General features: G+C 40.6%; 1 protein-coding gene across 4 annotated transcripts in view; it reads left to right on the plus strand.

The window, feature by feature from the left end:
• KCNT2 (potassium sodium-activated channel subfamily T member 2) overlaps positions 1-25,702 on the plus strand; it is a 293,338-nt gene that overhangs the window by 208,043 nt on the left and 59,593 nt on the right. The window contains exons 17-23 of one of the 4 annotated variants that reach the window (XM_065409271.1): positions 482-631; positions 6,466-6,695; positions 8,229-8,454; positions 10,799-10,904; positions 11,214-11,386; positions 16,344-16,415; positions 22,790-22,924. In XM_065409271.1, coding sequence (XP_065265343.1) covers positions 482-631; positions 6,466-6,695; positions 8,229-8,454; positions 10,799-10,904; positions 11,214-11,386; positions 16,344-16,415; positions 22,790-22,924 — 1,092 coding nt within the window. The remainder of the gene's footprint in view (positions 1-481; positions 632-6,465; positions 6,696-8,228; positions 8,455-10,798; positions 10,905-11,213; positions 11,387-16,343; positions 16,416-22,789; positions 22,925-25,702) is intronic. The other 3 variants (XM_065409272.1, XM_065409273.1, XM_065409274.1) reach the window with 3 other exon arrangements.

The following is a 25,702-nucleotide window of genomic DNA, read 5'->3' on the forward strand; positions in this document are numbered from 1 at the left end:
AACATAGTAAAAACAAAACTGCAAATGAGGTATTTTGCCCATAGCCAGATTGACACACATTTGCTTACCCAGTTACCTGGACCTCACACCACTACTTCTTTTGAAATTTTCTTAATAATCTTTAATGAGGATCCATTTCCAGCTCTTTTGTATTAATGGAAATAGTATATAAATAGCAATTAATGTACTTACTATGACTGGATTACTTGAAATTCACATTGTCTCCGCTCTTCGCTATCAAGAAAATGTAGAGATACTTTTAATACACCCATTACTTTAGAACAGAGAATCTTTCCTAATTCATGTAATTAATATCTAATTAATATCTGCTCATCCCTGCTACTAAGCAAATATTTCTTTCAGTTTAGCTCGTGGGGCCTAATAGACATCTGTAGAAACTATTGCCATATGATACTGCTATGATTAATTAGATGTTTTTACATGAAAGTTTAAAATTATTCTCATTATCTGTGTGTTTCAGGGAGGGTCAACAATCACCAGAACAGTGGCAGAAAATGTACGGCCGATGCTCTGGTAATGAAGTGTATCACATTAATCTGGAGGACAGTGCGTTTTTTGCTGAATATGAGGGAAAGAGCTTTACGTATGCTTCTTTCCATGCACATAAAAAGTATGTTTATTATTAGAGGATTATAAGTTCAGATGAATCTTCATGTATGTTGAGTCCATAGAGTAAATATTGTACTGCATTGTTCTGTGTTGTCACTGCCACCTTATGTATTGCTTTTGCCTCTGGTTTTAAATAGCTGCTGACCCTTGTAAACTTTATTGGACTTGTGTATTCTCCTGCCAGTTTTGAGTGTCAAAAGAAAACCCTTTTCGGTCTATATGTACCAGCCTAACCTTAAGGCAAAAGGAGATTAGTTCTATCTAGGCAGATATCAAGAATGGATATCACATTCAGGAGATCAACATCTTGATATGGAGTTATCAAAATTAAACATTCAATACATCCTTTGCCTAGCTGATACAATTTAAAGGCTTTTTTCCTGGATAGAATCTAAAGAATGCTTAAAATATCTTCTCTGTAGGAACTGGATCTTTCACATCTGTCAAAGGCTAAGTTTATATTTGATGAATCATGAGCAAAATTCACATGGCTACGATGTAGCTGTGGCAGTGCACAGAATGGCCTTCCATCTTGAATGGACCCTTGCAAATCTTGTTCCTTTGTCAAGAGGCAGTATGGGAGGATTTAAATTTCTTTAATCCCTCAAAATTCCATCTTTCAACCTCATTTGTGGTCAGCATGGTGCTCTACTCCTTTCAACCGCAGCTCGATAAGTCTTCTATAAAAGCGTACATGTCTCTTCATGACCCCATCATTGCAGTCATCTTGTTCTCAACTGGTGCAAGGTTGCAACTTGCCAGGATCTTAAGTATCTCCTCATTTGTGACAAAATCCAAGCAATGGATGTTAAGAATATGCCATAACTTTTCACACTGAAAAGTGTTTAGTATCCTCTCCTCAGTTGTTTTTAAATGCCATGTTTCTGCTTCATGTAACAGGGTTGTCATCACTACCACATTGAACACTCATATCTTAGTTGTCACGCAGACATCCCACCACTCAGAGTCCTTTGAAAATGCTGAAATGTCACTGACACAAGACCAAGCTGATGTGGAACTTCTTTGGTTGTTGAATCTCCTGCTGTAAACCAATGACCCAGATAGAACTATTCACTCATTCAGTGCCATTGCCATCTACATGCAGCATTGGCAGGTTAGTAGTTTGTTTTATAGGAGGCATGCATTGCTTTTGTTTTTTCACCCAAGTCTTAAGTCTCATAAATTCTACAGTTTATGACTCTTCCAGCATTAGCTGGTCAGTCATATCTCTCCCAGTAAAGCAATATCATCGTCATACTTGAGAGCCTCTAAAGATGAATGTTTAAATTTCACACCTCCTATGTTGACCTCAGTAAGCTTTGTCATCAGACAGTCTATTGGAACATTATTTAATGTACGTGAGAACGCATTCCTGGCAAATCAATGATTCTGTTGAAAACCTGTCTAATACAACCATTGACCCTTACACAGCTAGATGTAGCACGGTACAGTTACTCTGCTAAGCACCCCATGCTGATATAGCAGTGTTCACAGTGCTGCAATAACGTTCCACAGATAATATATATATATAGCGTAGATCAGGGGTGGCCAACCTGTGGCTCCAGAGCCACATGCGGCTCTTCAGAAGTTAATATGCGGCTCCTTGTATAGGCACTGACTCCGGGGCTGGAGCTACAGGCGCCAACTTTCCAATGTGCCAGGGGGTGCTTAACCCCTGGCTCTGCCACAGGTCCTGCCCCCACTCCACCCATTCCCTCCCTCTCCCCTGAGCCTGCCATGCCCTTGCTCTTACTCCCTCCCCCCCAGAGCCTCCAGCACACCACGAAACAGCTGATCAGGAGGTGTGGGGAGGGAGGGGGAGGTGCTGATCGGCGGGGCTGCCGGTGGGTGGGAGGCGCTGGGAGCGGGGGCGGGGGCTGCTGACATATTACTGTGGCTCATTGGCAATGTACATTGGTAAATTCTGGCCTCTTCTTAAGCTCAGGTTGGCTACCCCTGGCATAGATTGTAGATTGACCTGTATGGAAGTCAGAACGGTTGTCTCTCATTTTTGGTTTGAGACAATATTTCAGTTGGTTCAGTAGTATGATCATAAACACAGGGCCGGTGCAAGGAAGTTTCGCGCCCTAGGCGAAACTTCCACCTTGCCCCCCCCCAGCCCTGCGGCAGCTCCCTGCCCCCCCCTGCCCTGAGGCGTCCCCCCCCCCCCCACGGCAGCTCCCCCCCCCCCCAGGGAGCCGTGCGGCAGCTCCCCACCCCAGCTCACCTCTGCTCCGCCTCCTCCCCAAGCACGCCGCCCCCGCTCTAATTCTCCTCCCCGAGCACGCCGCCCCCGCTCAAATTCTTCTCTCCTCCCAGTCTTGTGGCACCAAACAGCTGATTGGCGCTGCAAGCCTGGGAGGCGGGAGAAGTGGAGTAGCGACTGCGCGCTCGGGGAGGGGGTTTAGAAAAGCTGTAAAAAAAATTGGGGGCACCGCTTTTTGGCACCCCCAAATCTTGGCACCCTAGGCAACCGCCTAGTTTTCCTTAATGGTAGCACCGGCCCTGCATAAACACCTTCCCTGGGATTAAGTATCAGAGGGGTAGCCGTGTTAGTCTGGATCTGTAAAAAGCAACAAAGAGTCCTGTGGCACCTTATAGACTAACAGACGTATTGGAGCATAAGCTTTCGTGGGTGAATACCCACTTCCTCAGATGCGTCTGACGAAGTGGCTATTCACCCACGAAAGCTTATGCTCCAATACGTCTGTTAGTCTATAAGGTGCCATAGGACTCTTTGTTCCTTGGGATTGACAGCAGTGTTATTACCCTATAATTTGATCAAGATGATCACTTCTTTTTTAAAAGACATAATGTAGCCCCTTTTGCTTTCTTCTGAAATGTGGCTGGTTTCCCAAACTTTTAAGACAACTCTTTGAAGCCAGTGAACTAAATATAGGCTTCACTCATAAGAAGTTCTGATGAAATAATCAACACAAGGTATTTTATTTAGGGGGGAGGGATAGCTCAGTGGTTTGAGCATTGGCCTGCTAAACCCAGGGTTGTAAATTCAATCCTTGAGGGGGCCACTTAGGGATCTGGGGCAAAAATCAGTACTTGGTCCTGCTAGTGAAGGCAGGGGGCTGAACTCGATGACCTTTCAAGGTCCCTTCTAGTTCTAGGAGATAGGATATCTCCATTAATTTAAAAAAATTATCATTTCATAACTGTTTCACCAGCCTTTTTTTCTGATGGATTTGTTTTTGGATTAAGTTGTAGTTTACATGCTGGTGCTGATCTGTTCATTAATTCACAAAAATGTGCATTCCAATGCTTAAGTTGTGAATCAATATGCTGGCAGTATTTCCCAATTTTGTCCTTAACTGGTGGAAGAGGCAAATATGGACATCCAATTAGGACCTTCAGAGTCTCAGATACACATTTCTGGTCATGTCTTTCAGAGGCTTCATCAATACATTGCACTGAACTATTCCAGCATTGATTGTGAGCATTCTGACGGGCCCTCTTGCTCGTTCAAGACTTTTCTCTATTGCCCATTTCCTCCTTTTACTGACTCAACTCTGACCTTGCAGTGCATCCATTCTGCACCATATCACTTTTTCCTCTCCCATAATTTGATGGTATCATCTGTAATCTAATGTTTGTCATTCTCCTGGGTCCGAGTTGTTCTCCAGCAGTCTGTGAGATAGAATCCCAAAATGAAGTCTACTCTTCCTCTATGGCAGACAACTAGTCATCCACTATAGAATATTTATTGGAAATGGATACCGCATAACTCTTAGTGATCACTTTATTATGAAGCTTATCAACACTGAAAATTTTTGATATAGTACAGTTCTTCTCAAACTTCTGTATTGGTGACCCCTTTCACACAGCAAGCCTCTAAGTGGGGAACCCCCCTCCCTTATAAATTAAAACCTTTTTTTAATATTTAACACTACAGACGCTCGCCAACTTACGCAAGCGTTCCATTCCGGAATGCCTTGCATAAGTCAAATTTTGCATAAGGTGGGAAGGTATACCTGACAATTACACACACACACACACACACACACACACACACACACACACAAAGCTTACAGAACTTATGGAACTTTTTCCGTAAGTGCGGATTTCTGTAAGTCGGATTTGCGTAACCTGGGGAGCATCTGTATTATAAATGCTGGTGGCTAAGTGGGGTTTGGGGTAGAGGTTGACAGCTCAAAACCTCTCACATAATAACCTTGATTGGTCACAACCCCCAGTTTGAGAACCCCCTGATGGGTCACAACCCCCAGTTTGAGAACCCCTGATATAGTAGATACCCATCTCTCAAACTTTATTAATAGATCATCATTGTTGCTATTAGGGTTTGATGATCAGATTCCAGAGCAAGAACAGCACTCGTAAATTCTTATACATCCTGAATGAGTTTAGTCAAGGATCTCATTCTGGTTTGAAATCCCAAGATTGCATTGTTTCCCCATGGATACCAGAATGTATACTTATGGCAATTCTTGTGCTGAAACCAGGTAGACATTGAAAATAGTCCATATGTGGAAGCAAATTCAAGTAGACACACACCATCATCCGATCTCTCTTCTGATAAACTGTATGGTCCCAGTACCAGTTCAAATTCAGTTCTATCATGGCCAATTCTCATGTTCATATCTCCTGCTATGACAATATGCAGTTGGAGTGATGTACTACATACAATGTCATTCAATGTGGCATAAAAAGCCTCTTTTTCAATATCAGGCCTTGCATCAGCTGGAGCACATACACTAATAATTACTGCACATTCTACCTTAAACTGAAAATGGTTGCTATCAAGTATGGAGAGCAAGCCTGCCAAGGCAGTATGGCAGATTGCACTTTCAGGGACAAAATCAGAGGAACATCAATGTGCTTGTCAGATGCATCACAGGAGTGCAACAATCAAAAGATCTATGAGTCAGTGTTGTGCTCCCATCGTTCAAATTCCATTATGTCTCCTGCACACTGCAGATATCAACATTCAACCTTTCCATTTCTTTATCCAAGAATCATTCCCCTCCCCCCCCAACATATTTTAATCGTCAAACATTCCACAGTCCCATCCGCAAAAATTAGGGTCTGATTCATCAGTCTTACCTCATTTATTGACAATCTAGGCTATATTTTCAGATCACCTTAACCTCAGATGTGTCCTGAGATATTTTGAACACATTCATTTGTACAAGCTTATGCTGAGTATGCGTGCACAAATGTCAGTTTCATGTATATTACCTTCATTCTGGTAAAAAAGGTTGTTTCTAATAAAATGAATCAATTGATAAAGAGTGTATAAATAGATTATTAGGGGTTTAAAATATTGTAATATGAATGTACACATTTAATGTATCCTGCAATCATATTTATTTTCAACATTATAAAATTAGAACAGTGGCTGTCTTTTTAATTCCTTATTTTCTACTACTGATCAAAAACCCTAAGACTAAATTAGGGGAGGGTGGGGAATCTGAAAACAATTCTATTGACAGGTGAAAAATGGAACAGCTTAGTATGATGAATTAACAGAGTTCCATACATCTATTGTATTCTCAGAAGGGACTATATGTCTGATATCAGAAATTAACTGGCCCAACATCGGAAGAATACTGCTATAGAATAAAAAGTTTTTGAAGTGGTTTGGGATTCATAACTCCCAAGGAACTGTGCTTGATCACAGATGGCCTGTTTTGGGAATAATTTAGTTAAATACTGTATTTTCAAATATTTGTTTTCCAAGAATGTGCACGTTTTGACTCTGCAGCATGTAAATAACACTAAATTAAGGATCCATTATGGTAATCTGTAATTTGTGTTTTGTTGAGATACATTCAATAAACCTTGTATTTTCCTTCTTTAATTAAGGTTTGGAGTCTGTTTGATTGGTGTTAGGAGGGAAGATAACAAAAACATTTTGCTGAATCCAGGCCCTCGATATATTATGAGCTCTACAGATATATGTTTTTATATCAACATTACCAAAGAAGAAAATTCAGCTTTTAAAAAGCAAGAACAGCATAGAAAAAATAATGAATCCAAATCATACTACCATGGACCTTCTAGGTTGCCCTTGCACAGTGTAATTGCCAGTATGGGTAAGTACAGGTAAATCTCATAAAATATTCTGAAACTATAGAAAAGAAAGCTCAAAAATGTACTACACTAAAACTGCAAAGCTATTTTAAAAGAAAAGCCCTATGCAATGGAAAACATTTTCCTTTGTTACGTTTAAATGTACATATTCAATTAAAAAAAAAAAAAAGGTTCCAACAAGATCAGCATAAATGGCATACTCTTGCTATATACAGAAATACAACATCACATACAACTCTATGCAAATGAGAATACTGTCTAACAAGTCACTTGCCAAGGAAACTCATAAGGTTATTTAAAACCCCCACAAAGTTCAGACCAGATCCCAAGTGGTGCAAAGCAGCTGTAATATCAATTTAACAAGCCAGTGAAGAGGTCCCCGAGCATGGAAGAACATCCAGGTGATCAAGCAACCGCACCAGCTCCCATGTCACTCAGCAAGCTGAAAGGGCATGTCCAAGCAGAAAAAGGGATGTGCCTGGGGGGTGACCCTTTAGGGCCACAGACATGGTCAAAAGCTAGTGCCTAAGATAGGCTATTATCCTAGCGAGTGCCAGGATTAGGATGGGAGCAAAGAAGTGTCATAAGACCACCTGTATCATTGTTTCCCTTCTCCTCCACTGAGCGTAGGTTGGCAGAGTCCAGAACTCAGGCCTGTAGCAAATACTGAAAGTGTTTAGTCACAAAAGGCTGCAGTCTCTTGCTGTCTAAAAGTATAATTCATAATTCAAGACACAAGTTTAATTGATACATTTGATGGTAATCTAGCTAAAATGTACCAACAGTCTAAAATATCTCATGCAATGAATTCCTATATGCAAAAGATGAATTCCTATAGTTTGCACATTCATATGAATATCACAAGCTAATTCACTACAAATTGGCCTAATATTAAACGCTAATCAGTCGGATCAGAATTATTCCCATTTCTTGTACAAGGAACCAGTATCTCTTACTGGCATAAATTAGGAGGTAAAATCCCAATGTCCAGGTCACCAGACATTCTTTTAGTCCATCAAACAACTCATCAGACTTTATTTTGTTTCCAGAAACATGATGTAACAGAACCAGGAAGAACAAAGGCATTAAGAGTCAAGGTGTCAAATTCTGATCTCATTTACACAATTGGAAATCTTAAGTTTCTCTGGTTATAATATTCAGATTTATTAAGTCAAATTCCTTATTATGGATATATAACAGCATTCATAAATTCAATATAATCTGCAATTTATTTGTGCATATTCTCACAGCCTGATTGCATGGAATATGTTTTTAAATGCCATAGACTGATATGTATTTGGAAAAAATAATTTATTACCATATTAATGAGAAACTGCCTTGTATATTGTTCAGTGCTGTAAGGCTATACTGGATGTAGCTTAAATATTATATTTTAATGTAGTTTTTATACATAGCCAAAACATATTATTTGAATATTTGGTTGTGTTTTAGATCATCCATAATAAGCATAATTTACCCTTTTTTAAATGCTTAATTGACTAGTACATTGAGAGCTGCTTCTGATGCTGTTTCAGGGACCGTGGCTATAGATTTACAAGATACAGGATGTAGATCTTCCAGTGGACCTACCCTAACCCTTCCTTCAGAGGGAAGTAAAAATGGCAGAAGATCTAGCATAGCACCTGTTTTGGAGGTTGCAGACTCCTCATCACTTCAAGCATGTGATCTTCTAAGTGACCAGTCAGAGGATGAAACTACTCCATCAGATGATGACATTTCTACAGGTTTAGAGTATGTACAGTTAATATAAACAGCACATTACTATTCATAAATGCTAATACTGGGTAAATGTAGAGAGTGGTTCTGCTCCCATTGAAGCCAATGGGGACAGGATTGCAGCTCTTTTTCTGATTAGCGATATTCCATTTAATAAGAAACAAAAGTGCACCCGACTTCTGTGTGGTCATATCACATCATCTGTAGTGATAAGACACGAGGCCCCAGGGCGAAGTGATTTCCTCTTCAGAAGTGCAATCATGAATTGGTCAAAGCTTCTTAAGGCTATTTTGAAATGAGAAAAACATTCCAACTCATGCTGGACGTCTGTGACACTCAATAACAAAGACCTTGTTGTGTTTGGAATTTTAAAGCTATTTCATAAACACACACAAATTCACATACCTGGCAACGTCTCCCTATAGCACATAGTTTTTGGAGTACTTCAGGCATGACTCAACTGACTAGGAAACAAAACGGAATATTTCGGTCTGAAGAATGAAATGACTTTTTAATAGAGGAAGGTCCACTGACATCTGAGACAGATCAGATTCCAACCTTTAAAGGGGGGAGTTGTGGGGCACTGCACAGGACTCTCCAGCATAGTATAGATTGTGTGGTAAAAGTGTGAATGCATGAATATTGGCAACAAAAAAGCAGCAATAGTAAAGCAAAAAAACAACAACCCACAACATTTTATTCAAGTGTTTATTAGTTTGTTACTGAAATTAAAAATGCTTTAGTGAAATAAACTGAGGGCTCAATCCTGCAAATACTCATGCATGTGAGTAATTTGACTCAATAGGATTACTTACAAGAATAAAAAATTTGCCATACTGGATTAAATCAGTGGTCTTTCTAGTCCAGTTTGTTGTCTGTCTCTGTGTCAGGGACAGGGTGAGGGTCAACTGGCCTAGGGGTTAGCATCAGGCCTGGGCTGAGGATCTAGGAGCCAATTACCAAGAATCAGGCCAAGCTGGAAAGCCAGGAAATCAGAATCAAGAGACTAAACAGAGGACAGGGATCAAGAGTCTGTTACCAACAGTCAGGAAACTGGAAGGTCAGAATCAGAAGGCAGGAACACGTAATCACAAAACCAGGAGTCCATGACTGTGAAGTCCGGTTGTATGGACAACTTCGGCATGTCTACACTTACCTCCGGAGCGATCAATCCAGTGGGGGTCAATTTATCGCATCTAGTGAAGACGCAATAAATCGACTACCGAGCGACTCCGGTACTCCATCGGAGCGAGAAGCATAGGCGGAGTCGATGGGGGAGTGTCAGCAGTCGACCTACCGCAGTGAAAACACCGCGGTAAGTAGATCTAAGTATGTCAACTTCAGCTACATTATTCATGTTATTCACGTAGCTGAAGTTGCGTAACTTAGATTGATCCCTCCCCCAGTGTAGACCAGGCCCCAGTTTCCTCCTCTAACTTAAATAGTAGCAGCAGCCCAATCAGGAGCCTTGGAGCTCTCCCAATCAGAACATAGGGGTGGGGCTTGTGCCTCAATTTGGGTTTTTGTGTCTGTACCAGCTGTTGTCTACAAGCTGCAGGGTGGAAGATTGGAGCATGACAACTCCCATGACCCTCCACGGACCTCAAACTGCTACCAGCTGCCTCAAAGGAAAAAGAAAGAAAATCTGTAGTGGAGAATCATGGAATTAACTGCCAATAAGAGAAATTTCTTCCTAAACTTGTCAGTTTGTTTACACCCTAAAGTATAAGGATTTATAGCCCATCTATTCTCCCACCAGTATAACTGTTGATATTCTCATACATATAAATTTCTAGTAGGAATCAGAAAAGGGTTAAACTCTTGGAATTAATCCTTTTTGCTGCAATCTAGGTTGCTATTACAAATTGTATTAGATTTTTCAGCTGATCAGCATTAGGATCAGCTTAACTTTTAAGTGTTATGTAGCAGCCAGAAATATCTTGAATATCCATCTACTTTCTACGCTGAAAATCCATGCTGATGCCATAAGACAGCAGGAAGTGGACTGACACTTAAAGTTGTTTAGATGAGGAACTTATCAGCCTAATAAACAAACAAACAACCCATATCATCCCCTTACAATGTCACCACTTATTAATTTTACTGAATTTTATACATATGCCTGTAAGCCACAAGCTATTGTCCTTTGATCTTTATTAGAAATTGGGGTTGTTTTGTTTTGATTGTTTATATGGGAAACACTAGTTGTATTTATTTTGTTTAATTTCATATTTAGTGTATGATTATATACATGAATACTTGCCCCTGTTTGCTATTCCACAAATAGTAGTAATAAAAATTTAGACCTGTTTGGTCTACAGTTGTTAAATTGTTGACAGTATTCAGAACTGTTTCTCTACTCTTCTAGGTATGCTAAAGGTTATCCTCCTTACTCTCCTTATATTGGAAGTTCTCCCACATTTTGCCATCTGCTGCATGAAAAAGTGCCATTTTGTTGTTTAAGACTGGACAAGGTAAAAAGTTTATATTAATGGATAGACCCATGTGTTAAACAAGGCTCGTTTATTTGTTGTGGCCAAACACAATTTTGTCCTTGTCTGCACTTGCAGATAAGCAGCATTCAGCACCCGTTCAGCTACAACCAATGCTGACACACAGTGTTGCTAACAGATGTTTGTAAAGCTCAGACAAGACTGAGTTCTTTATCATTTCAGCTGACACATTTTAGCTTGGGAAGTAAAAAATCACCTCTAATATTGTTATCCCTGAATATCGACTCCTATCCAAAGCCACTGAGTTTTTGTTTTCTATACTGGTTTTAGGGGTGCCAACATAACTACTATGAAGATGCCAAAGCCTATGGATTCAAAAATAAATTGATTATAGTTGCAGCAGAGACAGCTGGAAATGGCTTATACAACTTTATTGTTCCACTCAGAGCTTATTACAGACCAAAGAAAGAACTCAACCCTATAGTATTACTTCTGGATAACCCGTAAGTGTATTTTTAAGAAAAAAATTTACTATACAAATAAGTGTTTAAATCTGAATATGTGCATTGTCTGTGGTTGATGGTCACATATCATGTGACCAATTTAAATCAAAAACATTGTGGCACATACATCTTTAAAGCAAGAGTGGACACAAGGATGATATCACATGTGTGTTGTGCAGTAAGGACCTAATATAACTCTCAGTGAAGTCAATGGGAGTCTTTCCACTGACTACAGCGGGAGTTGGATCAGGACCTAGCACAATACAGTTCTCAGTATGGTAACACCAGGTTTATAAGGAAAAGCTGAGAAATCGGAGTACTATTAATTATAAAATAGGTTGTAAAATCATTTAAAATTCTAAAATTTTAGGAGATAAATTGCAATTTAAATATTGCATCTAACATGTGAAAGTAATCTTAACTTCTCTGCATTTCAGATGTAGATTGAATTTCTCAGTTTCCTGTCTGCATCCATCTTTTCCCAGCCTACAGAGCACCTAGGGGAGCACTATTTTATTCACACTGCTGACCTGCACATTAGGAGCCAGTTTGTCCTTTCAAGACACTGACTCAGATCTAAGCCCGCTCAGGCCTCTGAACAACTTTGCGTATGGTTTGCACAGTAAATAGTAATTATAGTACTATTTGACTGGTCTATCAATTAAATGCAGAAGACAGAGCCTATACTATCTACGCATATTTTTTATTACTGCTTAGTTCAGAGATGATCAATACTATAGACTGTAAATGCCGTTTGGGAAATATCTCTGTCCACTGATTGCCATATAAACCACAGAACAACAAACATTCATTAATGCACTTATGGCTCAGTTGTGCCATTAAGTCGCAGTCCTGATTTAAGGGTGACGTAGATCCTCATCATCTCAGGAACAGCTGTAGGAGGAATTGTACCATAGTGAACAACTGTGCCATAGCCTCCCCAATGCCCTTTGGAGACACTAGAAGGAAACAGTTCCTTCTTGTGTTCCCCCCATGAAGAGATTACATTTGTTCTTGGCTCTTATACAAGAAGGACAGAATGTTCCTTGCACTGTCCTCCACCTCAGTCTATGCACTCCCATGCCAGGGCAAGGCAAAATCTGTCCCTTTATAGCAGGGGTTGGCAACGTTTGGCACGTGGCTCGCCAGGGTAAGCACCCTGGCGGGCCGGGCCAGTTTATTTACCTGCTGACGCGGCAGGTTCGGCCGATCGCAGCCCCCACTGGCCGTGGTTCGCCGTCCAGGGCCAATGGGGGCGGCGGGAAGCTGCGGCCAGCACATCCCTCGCCCGCGCCGCTTCCTGCCACCCCCATTGGCCCGGGACGGCGAACCACGGCCAGTGGGGGCCGCGATCGGCCGAACCTGCCGCGTCAGCAGGTAAATAAACTGACCCGGCCCGCTAGGGTGCTTACCCTGGCGAGCCGCGTGCCAAACGTTGCCGACCCCTGCTTTATAGTGATGGCTGAAAATGGAGTGTGTCATGCAGGTACACTGACTTGTCACATTAAAAAGGGTTTATCTGCATTGTTTATGTGCTTCAGTTTCTGGGGGAGGGAGGGAGGCAGAGGTCAGATAATGAAGGGCATATTTTTTTAGTTTCATAACATAATTTAACCCTCTGTGCACTCTGCTTTTCTTTCTAAAATAATACCTGGCTACTTTTAACATTGTAATTGTTGCTTGGTATACTAGGGTAGAAATAAAGGTCAAAATCTAGTAACTTTTTTCCAGTCTTAAGCAATCTGCTCTCTCACAGTGTAATGACTGTCAATGCTCTGACTGATATTTCACAATCTCTTTACCTTATCACAAAGTAGTGCACTCACTGCTTTTGTGCCACAGCTGTTGACATTCCTTTCTGCTGTCTCTCACAGTAATGATTCATCTTCTACTTCTGCAATGACTGATAGAAATCATCTGATGTCTGGAAGGATTTTCCAGTCTGAAAAGGTCAGATCAAGATAGTGTGGTCCAAAACGGCCGATGGAACATGTAACATGTGGTATTTAGGTTTCAGGAAAATGGGAAACAAGGGATCATAAAAAAGATTGTATGCACTAAGAACCAAACTTCTCTTCTATGGCTTCATTCCAGAGTCATAAAGTGTATTGTACAAAATATAAAGTGGTATACAGGTGGTAGAACTCCAAAACATCCAGAAACTCAGTTCCAATAAGCACTTGAAATACCAAATATTTATTTTTGATCTTTTGGAAGTTTCCCCATCCTATGATTCCCCATCATTCTGTCTCTGCCCCAAGCTTCTGTTGGGGAGAAGGTGTCTTCTCTTCTGGCAGGAACACTTTCCAAGAGAGGCTTGGTAGCCACCATTGCCACTCACGGAAATCTATTAGGATGGGCTCTGGCTCCCTCCCAAGGCAAGATGTTTAACTAGAGAATCTCCATATCTGTCATCCAGCTACATGTGTCTAGGAGGTGTAGCTGGGAGTTCTCTTCCTTCCTTACAAGAAAGAGTCTTCCTAAGTTGGCTAAAATAAGCTCTTCTCTCCCACAAGAAGCATTTTCTCTTCCCCCAGAAGTAGCAGGCCATGGTTCTGGGCTTTTTCAGCCCATATGGCTCATGCTGGGGGTTCCATGATAGTATCTAGACAGAGCTCACAGCATACTGAAAACCTTCACGGGGCCTCCCATATGTACATGCATTTTGGGGCACTAATGCAAGGGAAGCCTCAGGAAGGAACAGCAGGAACAGTAGAGTGAGATAAAGTTTAACTAAACTCATTTCAAACACCGTGAACAGTTTGGGTCCAGTCCAGGTTGGTTAACATTTGGGCTGAGCCAGTTTCCCCACATCTAGTATAAAATTGGAAATCAGCTAGCAGTTGTGAGGGGAGACTGGACTGCTATATCTGTTCATAATTCTCAACATACATACTTTTTAAAATTCAGCACAATCTTAGGATTTTAAGCCTTTAACTGCATTTTATTTTATCTAGCTCACTTAGTTTTCTTTAAAATCCCTGACCTTTAATGGGTGGGGGTTTCTATTTGCCTTTTCTTTAATGAGTACTTTCCGTTCAAGCACAGCTTATTTGGGGCAGGGGGAGTTGAAAAATTAATAGTTGTGTACTTTAGAGAGCCATATAATTTCCATTTTCAATTAGGAGCTTCATGGATGCTTCATCCCTCCCAACTTGCTCCCCTTGCAGTGTTTTCTGAGCATATACGATCTGTTTCAAGTATTCCATTCAGCTACAGAAACAGGGCAAATTTCCCACTTGATTCCCATTAGTACTATAGAAGAGAATAATTCCCTAACATGGTGAGCATGATGCAGCCTCTTTGGACCATGTTACAGTGTTTCAATAAGTCCAAGGTAAGCAAAACTTGGAACCAAAAAACCTGGAACCTTTAGGCTGCACCATGATAAAAAGAGGCCAGCTGCATAAATTGAATCCTGGATCAGATTCCAGGCCCTACTCTCCTCTGGGTGTATGTGCCATTGTCCCATCTCTAGTATAAATAGTTTCACTTTACAGAATCTGAAATCAGTCAGAGTGGGTTCCACTTCCCCCAATACAGATTTCTTGTAGGACAGTACATAATGGTGTTAGTATAACATAGTTCTATTTATTCCAGTAATGAACAGCATAAACACACACACACCAGAAGAGATCTATGAAAATTATCCTTTTAAAATTATGGTTAGCAAATTTCAAATAAGACTGGTCTTTAAGAACACACATGAAAGTGTACAGTGCCCTCTAGTGTTTTTCTGAACTCTGGTTTCAGGCCCATGCTTTCATTTTTTTACACTCTCTGATGTGTTACTTTTATTATTTTTAGTTTATTTTTGCTGAAGATTGAATAATGCCATTTTTGTTTACATAAAATTATGCCATCTCACCATTAAATGAAAGCTATGGTCTCTGCTGAAGCTCTTACCAAGATGTGACCTAACCAGCTGGAGCAGGTTCTGTGCAAAGCACTCAGCTGAATTACTGTAAACATAAGGACACTGCAATCAGTCTCCCACACTTTTCACATCTTACAGCAATAGGGTGAAATCCTGGCCCCACTGAAGTCAATGGGAGTTTTGCCATTGACTTCAAATGAGTTAGGATTTCACCCACTGTAAATTAGCATGTATCCCTTGCTATGGTTTACTAGTTTCTCTTAAATCTTTTTTGCAGTTTGTTAACAGAGGCAATTTGCAGTAGTGTGCATGTTTAGATATGTCCTCATTTCATGCTGATTAAAATCTCCTCTGCTATCACTGTACTTTCAGTATCTAAGAAAGAAGAAAAAGGTGTAAGACTTATAGTACAAAACAGAAAGAGTACAGTAGAAACCTATTTTCCCTTTCCTTTCTTATAAGGAAATTTGAGATTAAAATTAGCTTTTGACCTTTATTTTCACCCTAGTATGTCAAGCAACAATTACAGTATTAAAAGTAGCTAACTATTATTTTAGAAGGGGTGGAAGGGAAAGAAAAGTGCAGACAGTTGGGAGAAATGCATAACTTTTAGGGAGAAATGATAAGGCAAGATCCATAGCTGGGGTAAAATTGATTTTAATAGAACTATAATGGTTGAAACCAGGTGAGGATCTGGTCCCAATCAGCATTTTCATTAATAATATGTTTACAGTCATGAATTGGAATATAATTTAGTAAGGCCTCTTTAGTCTTCAATAATTTTTCTTTAAATAAAGCATTTGCTGTATGATTGTGCCATAAAGTTTCTGATTTAGAAGACTAACAACTTTTATGTAAATCACATTTAAACTTGATCATTCTTCATCATGATCAAAGCAAACAGCATTGAATGTTGATGCCCAGAAATATAGTTTCCTATGTTATTAAAATGTTCATTTAACATTTCCTAGTTTTCCCCTCCTCTCTCTTCCAAACAAACTAACATAGTTTATTCAGTTTCTTCAGAAGAGATGCAACTGTTGTGATGTTGTGTTTCATTGTAACCCATCTGCTGCTTAGGCCAGATATGCATTTTCTGGATGCAATCTGTTGGTTTCCAATGGTTTACTACATGGTGGGCTCTATTGACAAGTAGGTAAAATAATCCTCAGAACTCTAAACATTGTAGTGTTCAGTGGTTTGTCATGTGCTGTGCTTTGTAACTGCATGTTTGAATGTCGTGATAGTACTTGAAAAATACCCCTGCATGCATGGTTTGTGTCAAGGTGCTGTAATTTGGAATTTCAAATTTCTGCCAAAGGATTTCAATCACTCAGAAATGAGTCACTATCTGGTTTTGCTTTATATAGTACACTGGCAGATCAGGCCGTCTTTTAAAATGCTTTCTTTGGTATTGAATTTCTAGGTGAATACTGGCCGGGATTGTTAAAGGATGTTACGAGATTTAGACACACTAATAGTAACTTACGTCTAAAACCACAAGACTGCTTTGAAAATATCACCTACTACTTCTACCTAGCCCTTTACTATTAAGTATTTATAAAAGCTTATCTAGATTTCATGGCATCACTGATGGACGAGTCAGGCTAGAACTCAGACTAGAAGAGACTCTGTCATTAGATTTTCAGTATATTCCCATTTCTAAACAGTCATCACTAACGCAAAAAATTAGCTCTAGTAGAGGGCCCAATCCTGAGGCATCTGGGCATCTACAATACTTATTCTGTCAAATACTGGTCCTATGGAAGTCAGTTGGGGGGGGAAGAAAGGGGGATTTACCATAGACTACATTGATAGGTAAAATTGTGACAATTTCAACAGAAGTTCTAGCTGCTCAGCATGTCTCAGGATCAAGCCTATTGTAAATGGAGACATATATACTTACAAATTTACCTTAGTGACAGACAACACAAACTGGCATTCATAATACACTGATAGAAGTTATCTTAGAACTTTTAGGATACATCTACACAGCCTACAGCAGAGAGTCTCCCAACTCACATCAGAAGAAAAGCCCAAGTTCTAGCCTGAGCTGCAGCTTCACAGCTCTGTCTACAAAGCTATTTTTAGAGCACCAGTGTGAGCCCCACTAACCCAAACCTGTCCACCTAGGCTGGGAGGCTTACTACTGGTGGCTGTGTAGACATAGCCTTAAAATTGACCATTTCCTTGATGTGTTTAATGACCATAGTGGTCCTGACTAGTTGTACTACAATATATCACCATATATTTTGTCTGGCTATACCAAAAGAAGGACAGGAGACACTTGATATGAATTTAATCGGGCCACGACTATTAGAGGTCTGGGACTACCCGGCAGATGAAGTGTACAGTACAGGCTACTCCATGTTTTTTTTAAAATAACTACTCGGGGCTTCCACCAGCCCCCCTTCATTTTCGATCCAGGTCCCCCAGCCAACCCATGGCTTGGATCTTACCGTCCACCTTCTCTCATAGGAGTGTTAAGGTAGGCTGTAAGAAAGGGGGGTTGGCTTCCTTTTGTACCAATAGGAGCCCCAACTGCCCCCTTTTTGTTCCTTTAACCAGCACCTCCTTTTAAGTCCTTTACCAGGCCATTTATATGGTCACTGGATGCCTTCCCTATGGAGTACCTACACTGAACATCCACCCCACACTTACAAAATAAGTTGTGACATATAGCCCACCACCTTTTGTGCTCACCATAATAGGTCTTCCCTAACACCGGCTGTGGAGAAGGCAAAAAAAAAGAAAAACCCTCACTCCACCGAAGCCAATATGGTGGTAAGAGAAAAATTCCTTCCCAGCCCTCCTAAATAAGGAGCAATGCAATGCCCACAGCAGGTCCTAACAAAACCTGAAATTCACACCTGTAGGACAGGGAGGGTGGGTACTGCCTTGCCTGCTGCATGGAGAAAGGGCTTCCAACACCAGGGCTTGCACCTTTAAAGCCTTCCGCCCCTTACATTCCCCAGGGGAGGGGAACGGATCACAAAGCTTTTTCCATCTCTTTGCAGCACTTTCTGACCTTCCCCCCCACATAAAGCAGTGCTACCTTCCAGCAGCAAGCCTGGCCAATGTTTCCCTTACTTAAAGGTGTGGTACAGTCATGGTTGGTGTTGTGCATGGACCTTGGGCTTCTTTTTTTACATACTGTACAAGATCATATTAACTTTACATAAATCAAATCCAACTAAATGTTAAGCAAAAAGCCAATACTCCAAGAACAGTTCACAAAATGTGGATACCCCAATACCTTATCCCAACCCTTCTTCTTTATTCCTTGATATGTATACATTTTATAAAATGTTAACACGTGGAACACTACAGCATTCCACAGTAAATCATAATTTAAATGGGACATTTAAGTGGCCTATTAAAGAGTACATGGTTTATAAATTAGAGAGGTCTCACCTGCATAAATATATATAAAACTTTTTTGTTATATGCAGTTTTTTATTGGTAGTCACAAGGGCTATATTTTCAAAGGTCAACACAATGGTAGAATGCAGAATTAAATGTAGGTTGCTAGGAGAAAGATTAGAATTTGATATATGAGCAGGTTAAATGCATACCAATAAATACTAAATATAGAATGGAATTAATTTTCATCACCAACTATACCTCACTCCAAAACCAATTAATATAGGACATGGAGCTATGTACTAAATGTGAAAATCAAGACTGGAAATTTCATAGGACTGGGTAGGAAATGGTTTTCCCGTCCAACGAGAACTTTGAAATTCCAAACATTTTTCCAGCCCCAGTTAGGATGAAAAGTCATGGCCTCAATTTTTTTGTGAACTGAAAATCTGAAAAAAATAATTCCGTCAAATCAATCAAAACATTTTGTTTCAATTTCAAGTTGTTTCAATTTTTACATTAATTTATAGTATTAAAAAGATTTTATTTGGCAATGTAAGTTGTTTCAAACAAAAATAATTGATGTTCCCTTTCAAAACGTGTTAAACATGGTGTTCCAACAATTTTTTTGAAAATGTTTCAAAATCGAAGTGGGAAACTTGTCAAAACTGACCTTTTATACAAATGATTTTGGTTTCATCAAATTAGAATTTTCTGATAAAAACTGATTGGAAAAAAAAATCACTCCCAGCTCTAAATTGTTATGCATTTAGGGCTTAATACAACTGCTGTTAAAGACAATAGAAAAACTATTTGCTTCACTGGAAACTGGATTGGATTCATGGTGTGTAAGAGCAGAAACACAGTATAGTTTTAGACAGAAGATCAGATCTATGGAATGGTTGCTAGATATGTTTACATTTTAACTAGTTTTGCAGAAAATGTATTGAGCAGTCATGAAACACATATGGAAGTTGTATTGTCATATGGGTAGTAAGAACATGAATAAGACGATGTTGGAAAAAAGGAATCGTCTCTTCCAGTGTCTTATTACTTAATATCATCACTGGTCAACATTTTCCATCAAAACTGTTTAGTTTTTCCACAAAGTGTCTGCTTTCTCTTAAAAAATTCAGTTTAATCAAAACCCCAAATTGGAATATTTTCTTCTGTGGGCTGGGCTTCATGGCTAGCCTGCATCTCCCATGATGCTCCATAGCCAGAGACTTCCCCTGATTTGCCATCTTTTCTCTCTCTCCGAGAAGAAAGATAATAATGTATCATGGGAGAATTAGTCTGACCAGGGAGCCTACCCCATAGAAGAGAATGGGGCAGGAAACCAAGCTACAATTCCCAGGAGGTCCCCTGGCAGCATTACCAAACTGGAATATTTTGGTTTTCAGCCAAAATATTTCAGTATTTGAATTTTGACCATAAAAGTTAAGTTTTCTGTGGTGTGGGATTCACTTTTGTCCAGCTTGGCCTAGTCTGTCCCTCCACAAATGCAAGTTGACGCCACACCATTCTATTATGTTGCGATCACATTCTTTCCACTTCAGACCAAAGAGTTTTGTCATGGGATCGGCCCAGTGCGTTTTTGGTCTGCCCAGAGGTCGCTTGTGGTCTCTGGGGATCCAGTCACTGATGTGGGTTGTCCACCTATCGTCTTGCCTATGGGATTCGGAGGAACAAACAAAACACACCACAGAACGTTTTTTGACCAACTGTACTTAATTCAGAAATTATCCAGGGACATTTAAGATGATATGGCTGATTTTCATTTAACACTATTTTAGTTATTTTTGAAATGTAGTTCTTTGTTATTTAATCCACTCAAGGCTGAATACTGGTTAAGTTCAGGGCTTCCAGAATTGACCCAATGCCTATTGGCCTCAAACTAAGCATACTTGTCAAGCTGAAATATACTGACATCCCAAGTCACATCCTCCCCAGTTGAAAGAAATCTTTTGAACAGATTCAGACTGCTGCTCTCACTGCAACATATAAAAGAAAGATAGCCTCACAATCCTCTAGGTTGTCTCCTCAACTCAATCTTTGGGCTATACCCTACAGCTAATGAGCTCCAAAAAGGAGCAAAAGCATTTAAAATAGGCCCTGTAGTATTAACCTAATTTAATACCCTTCATGGCTTGGGCCTGAAGGCCTCAGTCTACCACTTGTGGGGGTCCCCTCTTAGGTGGGTTATCCCCTACAGGCCAGGCCAACCATCCCCCCTCACTATTCTCTGTTGCTCTATTAAATGAATACTGGATAGCACCCCTCAAAGCAGTTTGTGCACCGCACCATCAATAAATTAATGTTTGGCAGCCTCCCCACCAGTAAGTCATCTTTCCTGGGCCCTACATCTTTGCAGGGCTTTGTCATTGCTGCTGCTCCTGCTTCTCCACTAGTGTACGGAAGGCTCACAATTTCTCAGCTTCTTATTCTAAAACCTTGGCCTTCTGTGCTTCTCACTTCCTCTCTCCCCTACTCTTAAAGGAGCAGCGGCTCAAGAGACTTGTCTCCTTCCTTCCTCCCATCCTTTTTTTAAAGTACAGTATCTCAGGGCCATTCTAGCCCCTTTGACAAGAAGTGCAATGTCTCAGGCCAGTCTGCTCCCGTGCACCTGATTTCCCCTTTTCTAAATCAATTAGATCTTGTCTCCACCTTTTTTTTCACCAGTAAGGCTCAAATTTGAACCTATATGATTATATCAGTATAACTTGCCACATAGACACTCTTATTCCCATATGAGAGTAGCCTCATGGGGGGAGGGGGTTTATACTAGTATAAATTATCACTATAACTGGTAAAACTTTCCCATGTAGACAGGCTCTTAGTAGTGCACAGGTTGCTTGTTTCCTTCCCTTACAGCCTGTTAAAGGACCAGTGGTGCTTGGGCCAGTGTTTCTGTCATCTCCCCTCACCTTTAGTGAAAGTAACAGTGTTGGCTCAGCCTTCTTGCCAAGGAAAAAATTCTATTTAAAAGAAAAAAGAATGAGAGACACAAAGCACCTAGGTGTAAGAGGAGGTGCACCTGAATGGCTGAGAAGAACCTCCTTTATGTTATGATGAGAGCCAGGGTAGCAGGGCAGCAACTTTACCACCATCCTGGAGAAGAGGTTCTGGGCTTAGTTTAAATGGATTTATTGGGGAGGGGAGCATAAACTGAGGTGGCTGTTTAGTATTTATTAAATGGGGCAGAAGAGAGTATAAATTAATTGGATTTTCAAGGCCTGTTTTTATTATAGATGTGTGTTTTATATAGCACATTTTAGATACGGGAAAAAAAACAGGAGCTAAATATTGTTCCGCCTTCATTCGAGACTAACTATACACAGCAAACTCACATAAATACATGTTATGTTTTCTTGTAAACACTTGTGGAGCTAAAAAATATTTAGATGTACATTCAAAATATTGAAACCATGTTTTCCAGTGAATGTGTATCAGTATGAATTTTGATTTGTCTTTTTCCAAGAGACATTGGCCTTATCCCTTGGGCTGGAAAAGGGAATCCTTTGGCAGTTCCCACTACATAAATTTGTGTGGGAAGCTCTGAAAGTAACTTGATTCCTGCTCTTGCCTGTGTAATGCTGCTGCTGCTGCTTCTGGAAAGCTACCCTTGTGCAAAAGTGATCCTTCAGTTGGAGGGAGAATAGGGAGCCAGTGAGGGACTATGAGATGAGAAGCTAGAAAATCAGCATATCCGACTGCATCTGTGCGAAGGCCCTTGATATATGAAAAGGTACTTTTGTGTAGGAGGCAAGACACTTATATGAAACAGGTAATGACAATGTAATGAGTTGTGGAAGACCTTGTAGGAGAAGGGGAATTAATACATATACACATGCGCAGCGTAGTGTAATTTTACCAATATTCTTTTAATGAATGGAGAAGAACAAGCAATCCTCGGCAATCTACCAGCAGGATTCTATTTTACTTCAAAGAACATTATAATTATTATTCACATTGTCTCTGTTCTACCAAAACACTTACATGAAGCTGATAGTTACAGTGCCTTCAGAGACCACCACCAAGTGGTAGGAATCAAATGTAAGATTGATGAGCTCCCAGGATATGTTGCAGTTGAGTTTTTCTAACTCATACTTATCCTGCCATGTATTTATATTGGTTTTTAATTCTGTTCCTCTTTACAACAGCCTAGATGATTTGCTAAGATGTGGGGTGACCTTCGCTGCCAACATGGTGGTTGTGGACAAGGAAAGTACTATGAGTGCTGAGGAAGACTATATGGCAGATGCCAAGACTATTGTAAATGTACAAACTCTCTTTAGGTAAGCGATTTTGTAACTAACCCATACAGCTATGTTAAGCGAGAAATATTTTAGAATTATTTTTGTGGAGGGGGAGATGGATGTGTGGCTTCTCAACCATTTCTCTTAACTTCATTTTTTTCTTAAACACCACTTTATATGATCAAGCAAAAGTTATTGCTGCTTCAAGGTAATATACTCAGGTCTCTTGGGACATGGAAGGGTAAGACTCCAGCTCTCAGATATGACTCCTCACATTCCAAGATGGCAACTTGCTACTTCTCCAGAGGCTTTGGAAGGTAGCTGACTAGTCTGTGGGAAGGGAAAGAAGGCCAGTCAGCCACCCCTGGAAGACTTGAGATAGAGGAAGGTCACTGGACCTTTGCCTTAACAAACATCTTGTGATTAAGGCCATAATCCTAAACTCATTATAGACAGTGGGTGCTGGGAGAGAAGGAGGAATACAAATTAGGTGAGTGAAGGATTGATGTACAGTAACTTGGACAGTTGTTCAGATTTTGAACCAAACTAGAATTTTGCCTCTTTTGAGAGGTAGCCACTCCTAGTTAAGGTCTGTGTTACATATCACAAAGTTCCAGGGGACAGGGAGGGAAAATCTGAATCCAAATATTGAAGAAAAATAACAGGTTCTCTTTCACAATTGGAATTACATAAACCAGAGGTCGGCAACGTTTGGCACGCGGCTCGCCAGGGTAAGCACCCTGGCGGGCCGGGCCAGTTTATTTACCTGCTGACGCGGCAGGTTCGGCCGATCGCGGCCCCCACTGGCCGCGGTTCGCCGTCCCTGGCCAATGGGGGCAGCGGGAAGCCGCAGCCAGCACATCGCTCACCCGCGCCGCTTCTCGCCGCCCCCATTGGCCCGGGACGGCGAACCGCGGCCAGTGGGGGCCGCGATCGGCCGAACCTGCTGCGTCAGCAGGTAAATAAACTGGCCCGGCCCGCCAGGGTGCTTACCCTGGCGAGCCGCGTGCCAAACGTTGCCGACCCCTGACATAAACCATTCACTCATTGCTTGCAAACGATCCAGCAATAACTATGGGAAGGAACTAGAAGATAAAGTGCATATGTGGTCATAAGAGTTATTTTTGTCTTTCTCTAGGTCTAATAATAATCAGAAGGGACTAACGTGTTCAAAGTAGTACTTTAAATTGGTTCTCTTAACAAGTTTTAATTAACAATATACCATAGCTAAGTCCTATCTTGATAATTTTCACGTACTTTTCCATCTGTTCTGCTCCTGGTAGAAGGTCTGTGATCACGGCAAATTAACAGAAGTAGTCAGACATGTTCCCACTACAGCAGGCTCTCTTCCCTTTTGTCATAGTGTCATCTATACCATCAGGATTAACTGTAAAGAGAACACTTGCCAATATTTCCATTACTGATGATTAGGTCCCACTAATTGTTTTCCCTTGTAGAAGAACAAATGCCTCCTAGCTCATTTGGTAGATCAGTACAGTTCCCAGTAAAGCACTAAACCCTCTCTCTGAGCACGGATTTTTAGCAGCAGGGCAGACTGTTCAAAGGATGCAAAAAAAATCAGAACAAAACCTTGCTTGCTTTAGCCAGAAAAGACACTCACACAGCTCACAAAGAGGAGAAAAAAAACCTCTCTTTAAAAAGTATTGCTTAAAGTCAGAAAAAGTGGAAGGAGGCTGAGAAGATGGTGCTCTGATGAAGAGCAAAATGGGTTTCAACTAAGGTTTGTTTTTATACCCACTTTTGCCTAAGAGCCTGGCTGGAATTCAATGGCATCTCTTTAAGATCCTGATTCAGCAAGGCAACTAAGTAGGCACTTAGTGTTAAGGATATGAATAGCCTATTGGCTACAGTAGTGCTACTCACATGCTCAAAGATAGGTATGTACTTAAGTGCCTTGTCAAATCATGGCCAAGAGCCCTAAAATGAGGAAATGATTAATTCAAAATGCATTTTTGCCAGTGTAGCACAGTTTAACTATTAGGCCTTCAGTCCTTCACCTTAATGAGAATTCAGTATCCCTTCAAATGAATTCCAAGGGAGTTTTGACACAGTAGAGATTGTAGGATTGGGCCCTTCATTTCGACAAGTCCATAGCGTGCTGAAATTTCATCTGCAAATATTGTAGAAACTGCACTCAATCTCATGATGAAACAAAACATTTCAAGTGAGAAATTGTATGAAACTGGCAGTGAAATAAGGAAATGGGGGGGGGGGGGAGGATTTGATTCTCCAATAGTCTTAGTTTTGTGACAGATTTTTTCTTTTGAAATTTCAGCCAAAATAGTTGAGGCCATTTCTATGAATGAGGCTAGGGAAAAATAAGTTTGTTTGTTTGTTTTTAATGAGCAAAACAAAGAGAGACCTTTTTTGAACAAGTCTAGCACTCCATTCTTTGGAACAGGGACTTCAAATGTGGGTGGGAGTAGCCTTTGTGGGAGAGGATGGCCTTTTGCCGCCACATGAAAACCCTTAAAAATCCAAGGTATAAGCCCTTGAAAAAATAAAGGTTGCACATGCTCAAAGACTTCTTACATTTTAGTAGCTATATTCACAGAGATTCAGTTTGCATAGAGCCTATTCCAGCCCAGGGATGAGCAGAACTTCCCCTGCAATTGCAGCTCTGAGCTGTTTTGGGCCATGCCAAGTCTGGACCTAGGCATCTGTGAAATGCCTTGTTGAAGTAACTCCCACCTGCACTGATCACAAACATCCTTCCAACATGCAAGTCACACTCTCTGTGTATGTGTGTAACTGTAGCCCGCCAGCCACATCTGGGTTACACTATGGCTATCACCA

The sequence above is a fragment of the Emys orbicularis genome, chromosome 8 (assembly GCF_028017835.1).
Source record: "Emys orbicularis isolate rEmyOrb1 chromosome 8, rEmyOrb1.hap1, whole genome shotgun sequence".
NCBI classification, from domain to species: domain Eukaryota; kingdom Metazoa; phylum Chordata; order Testudines; family Emydidae; genus Emys; species Emys orbicularis.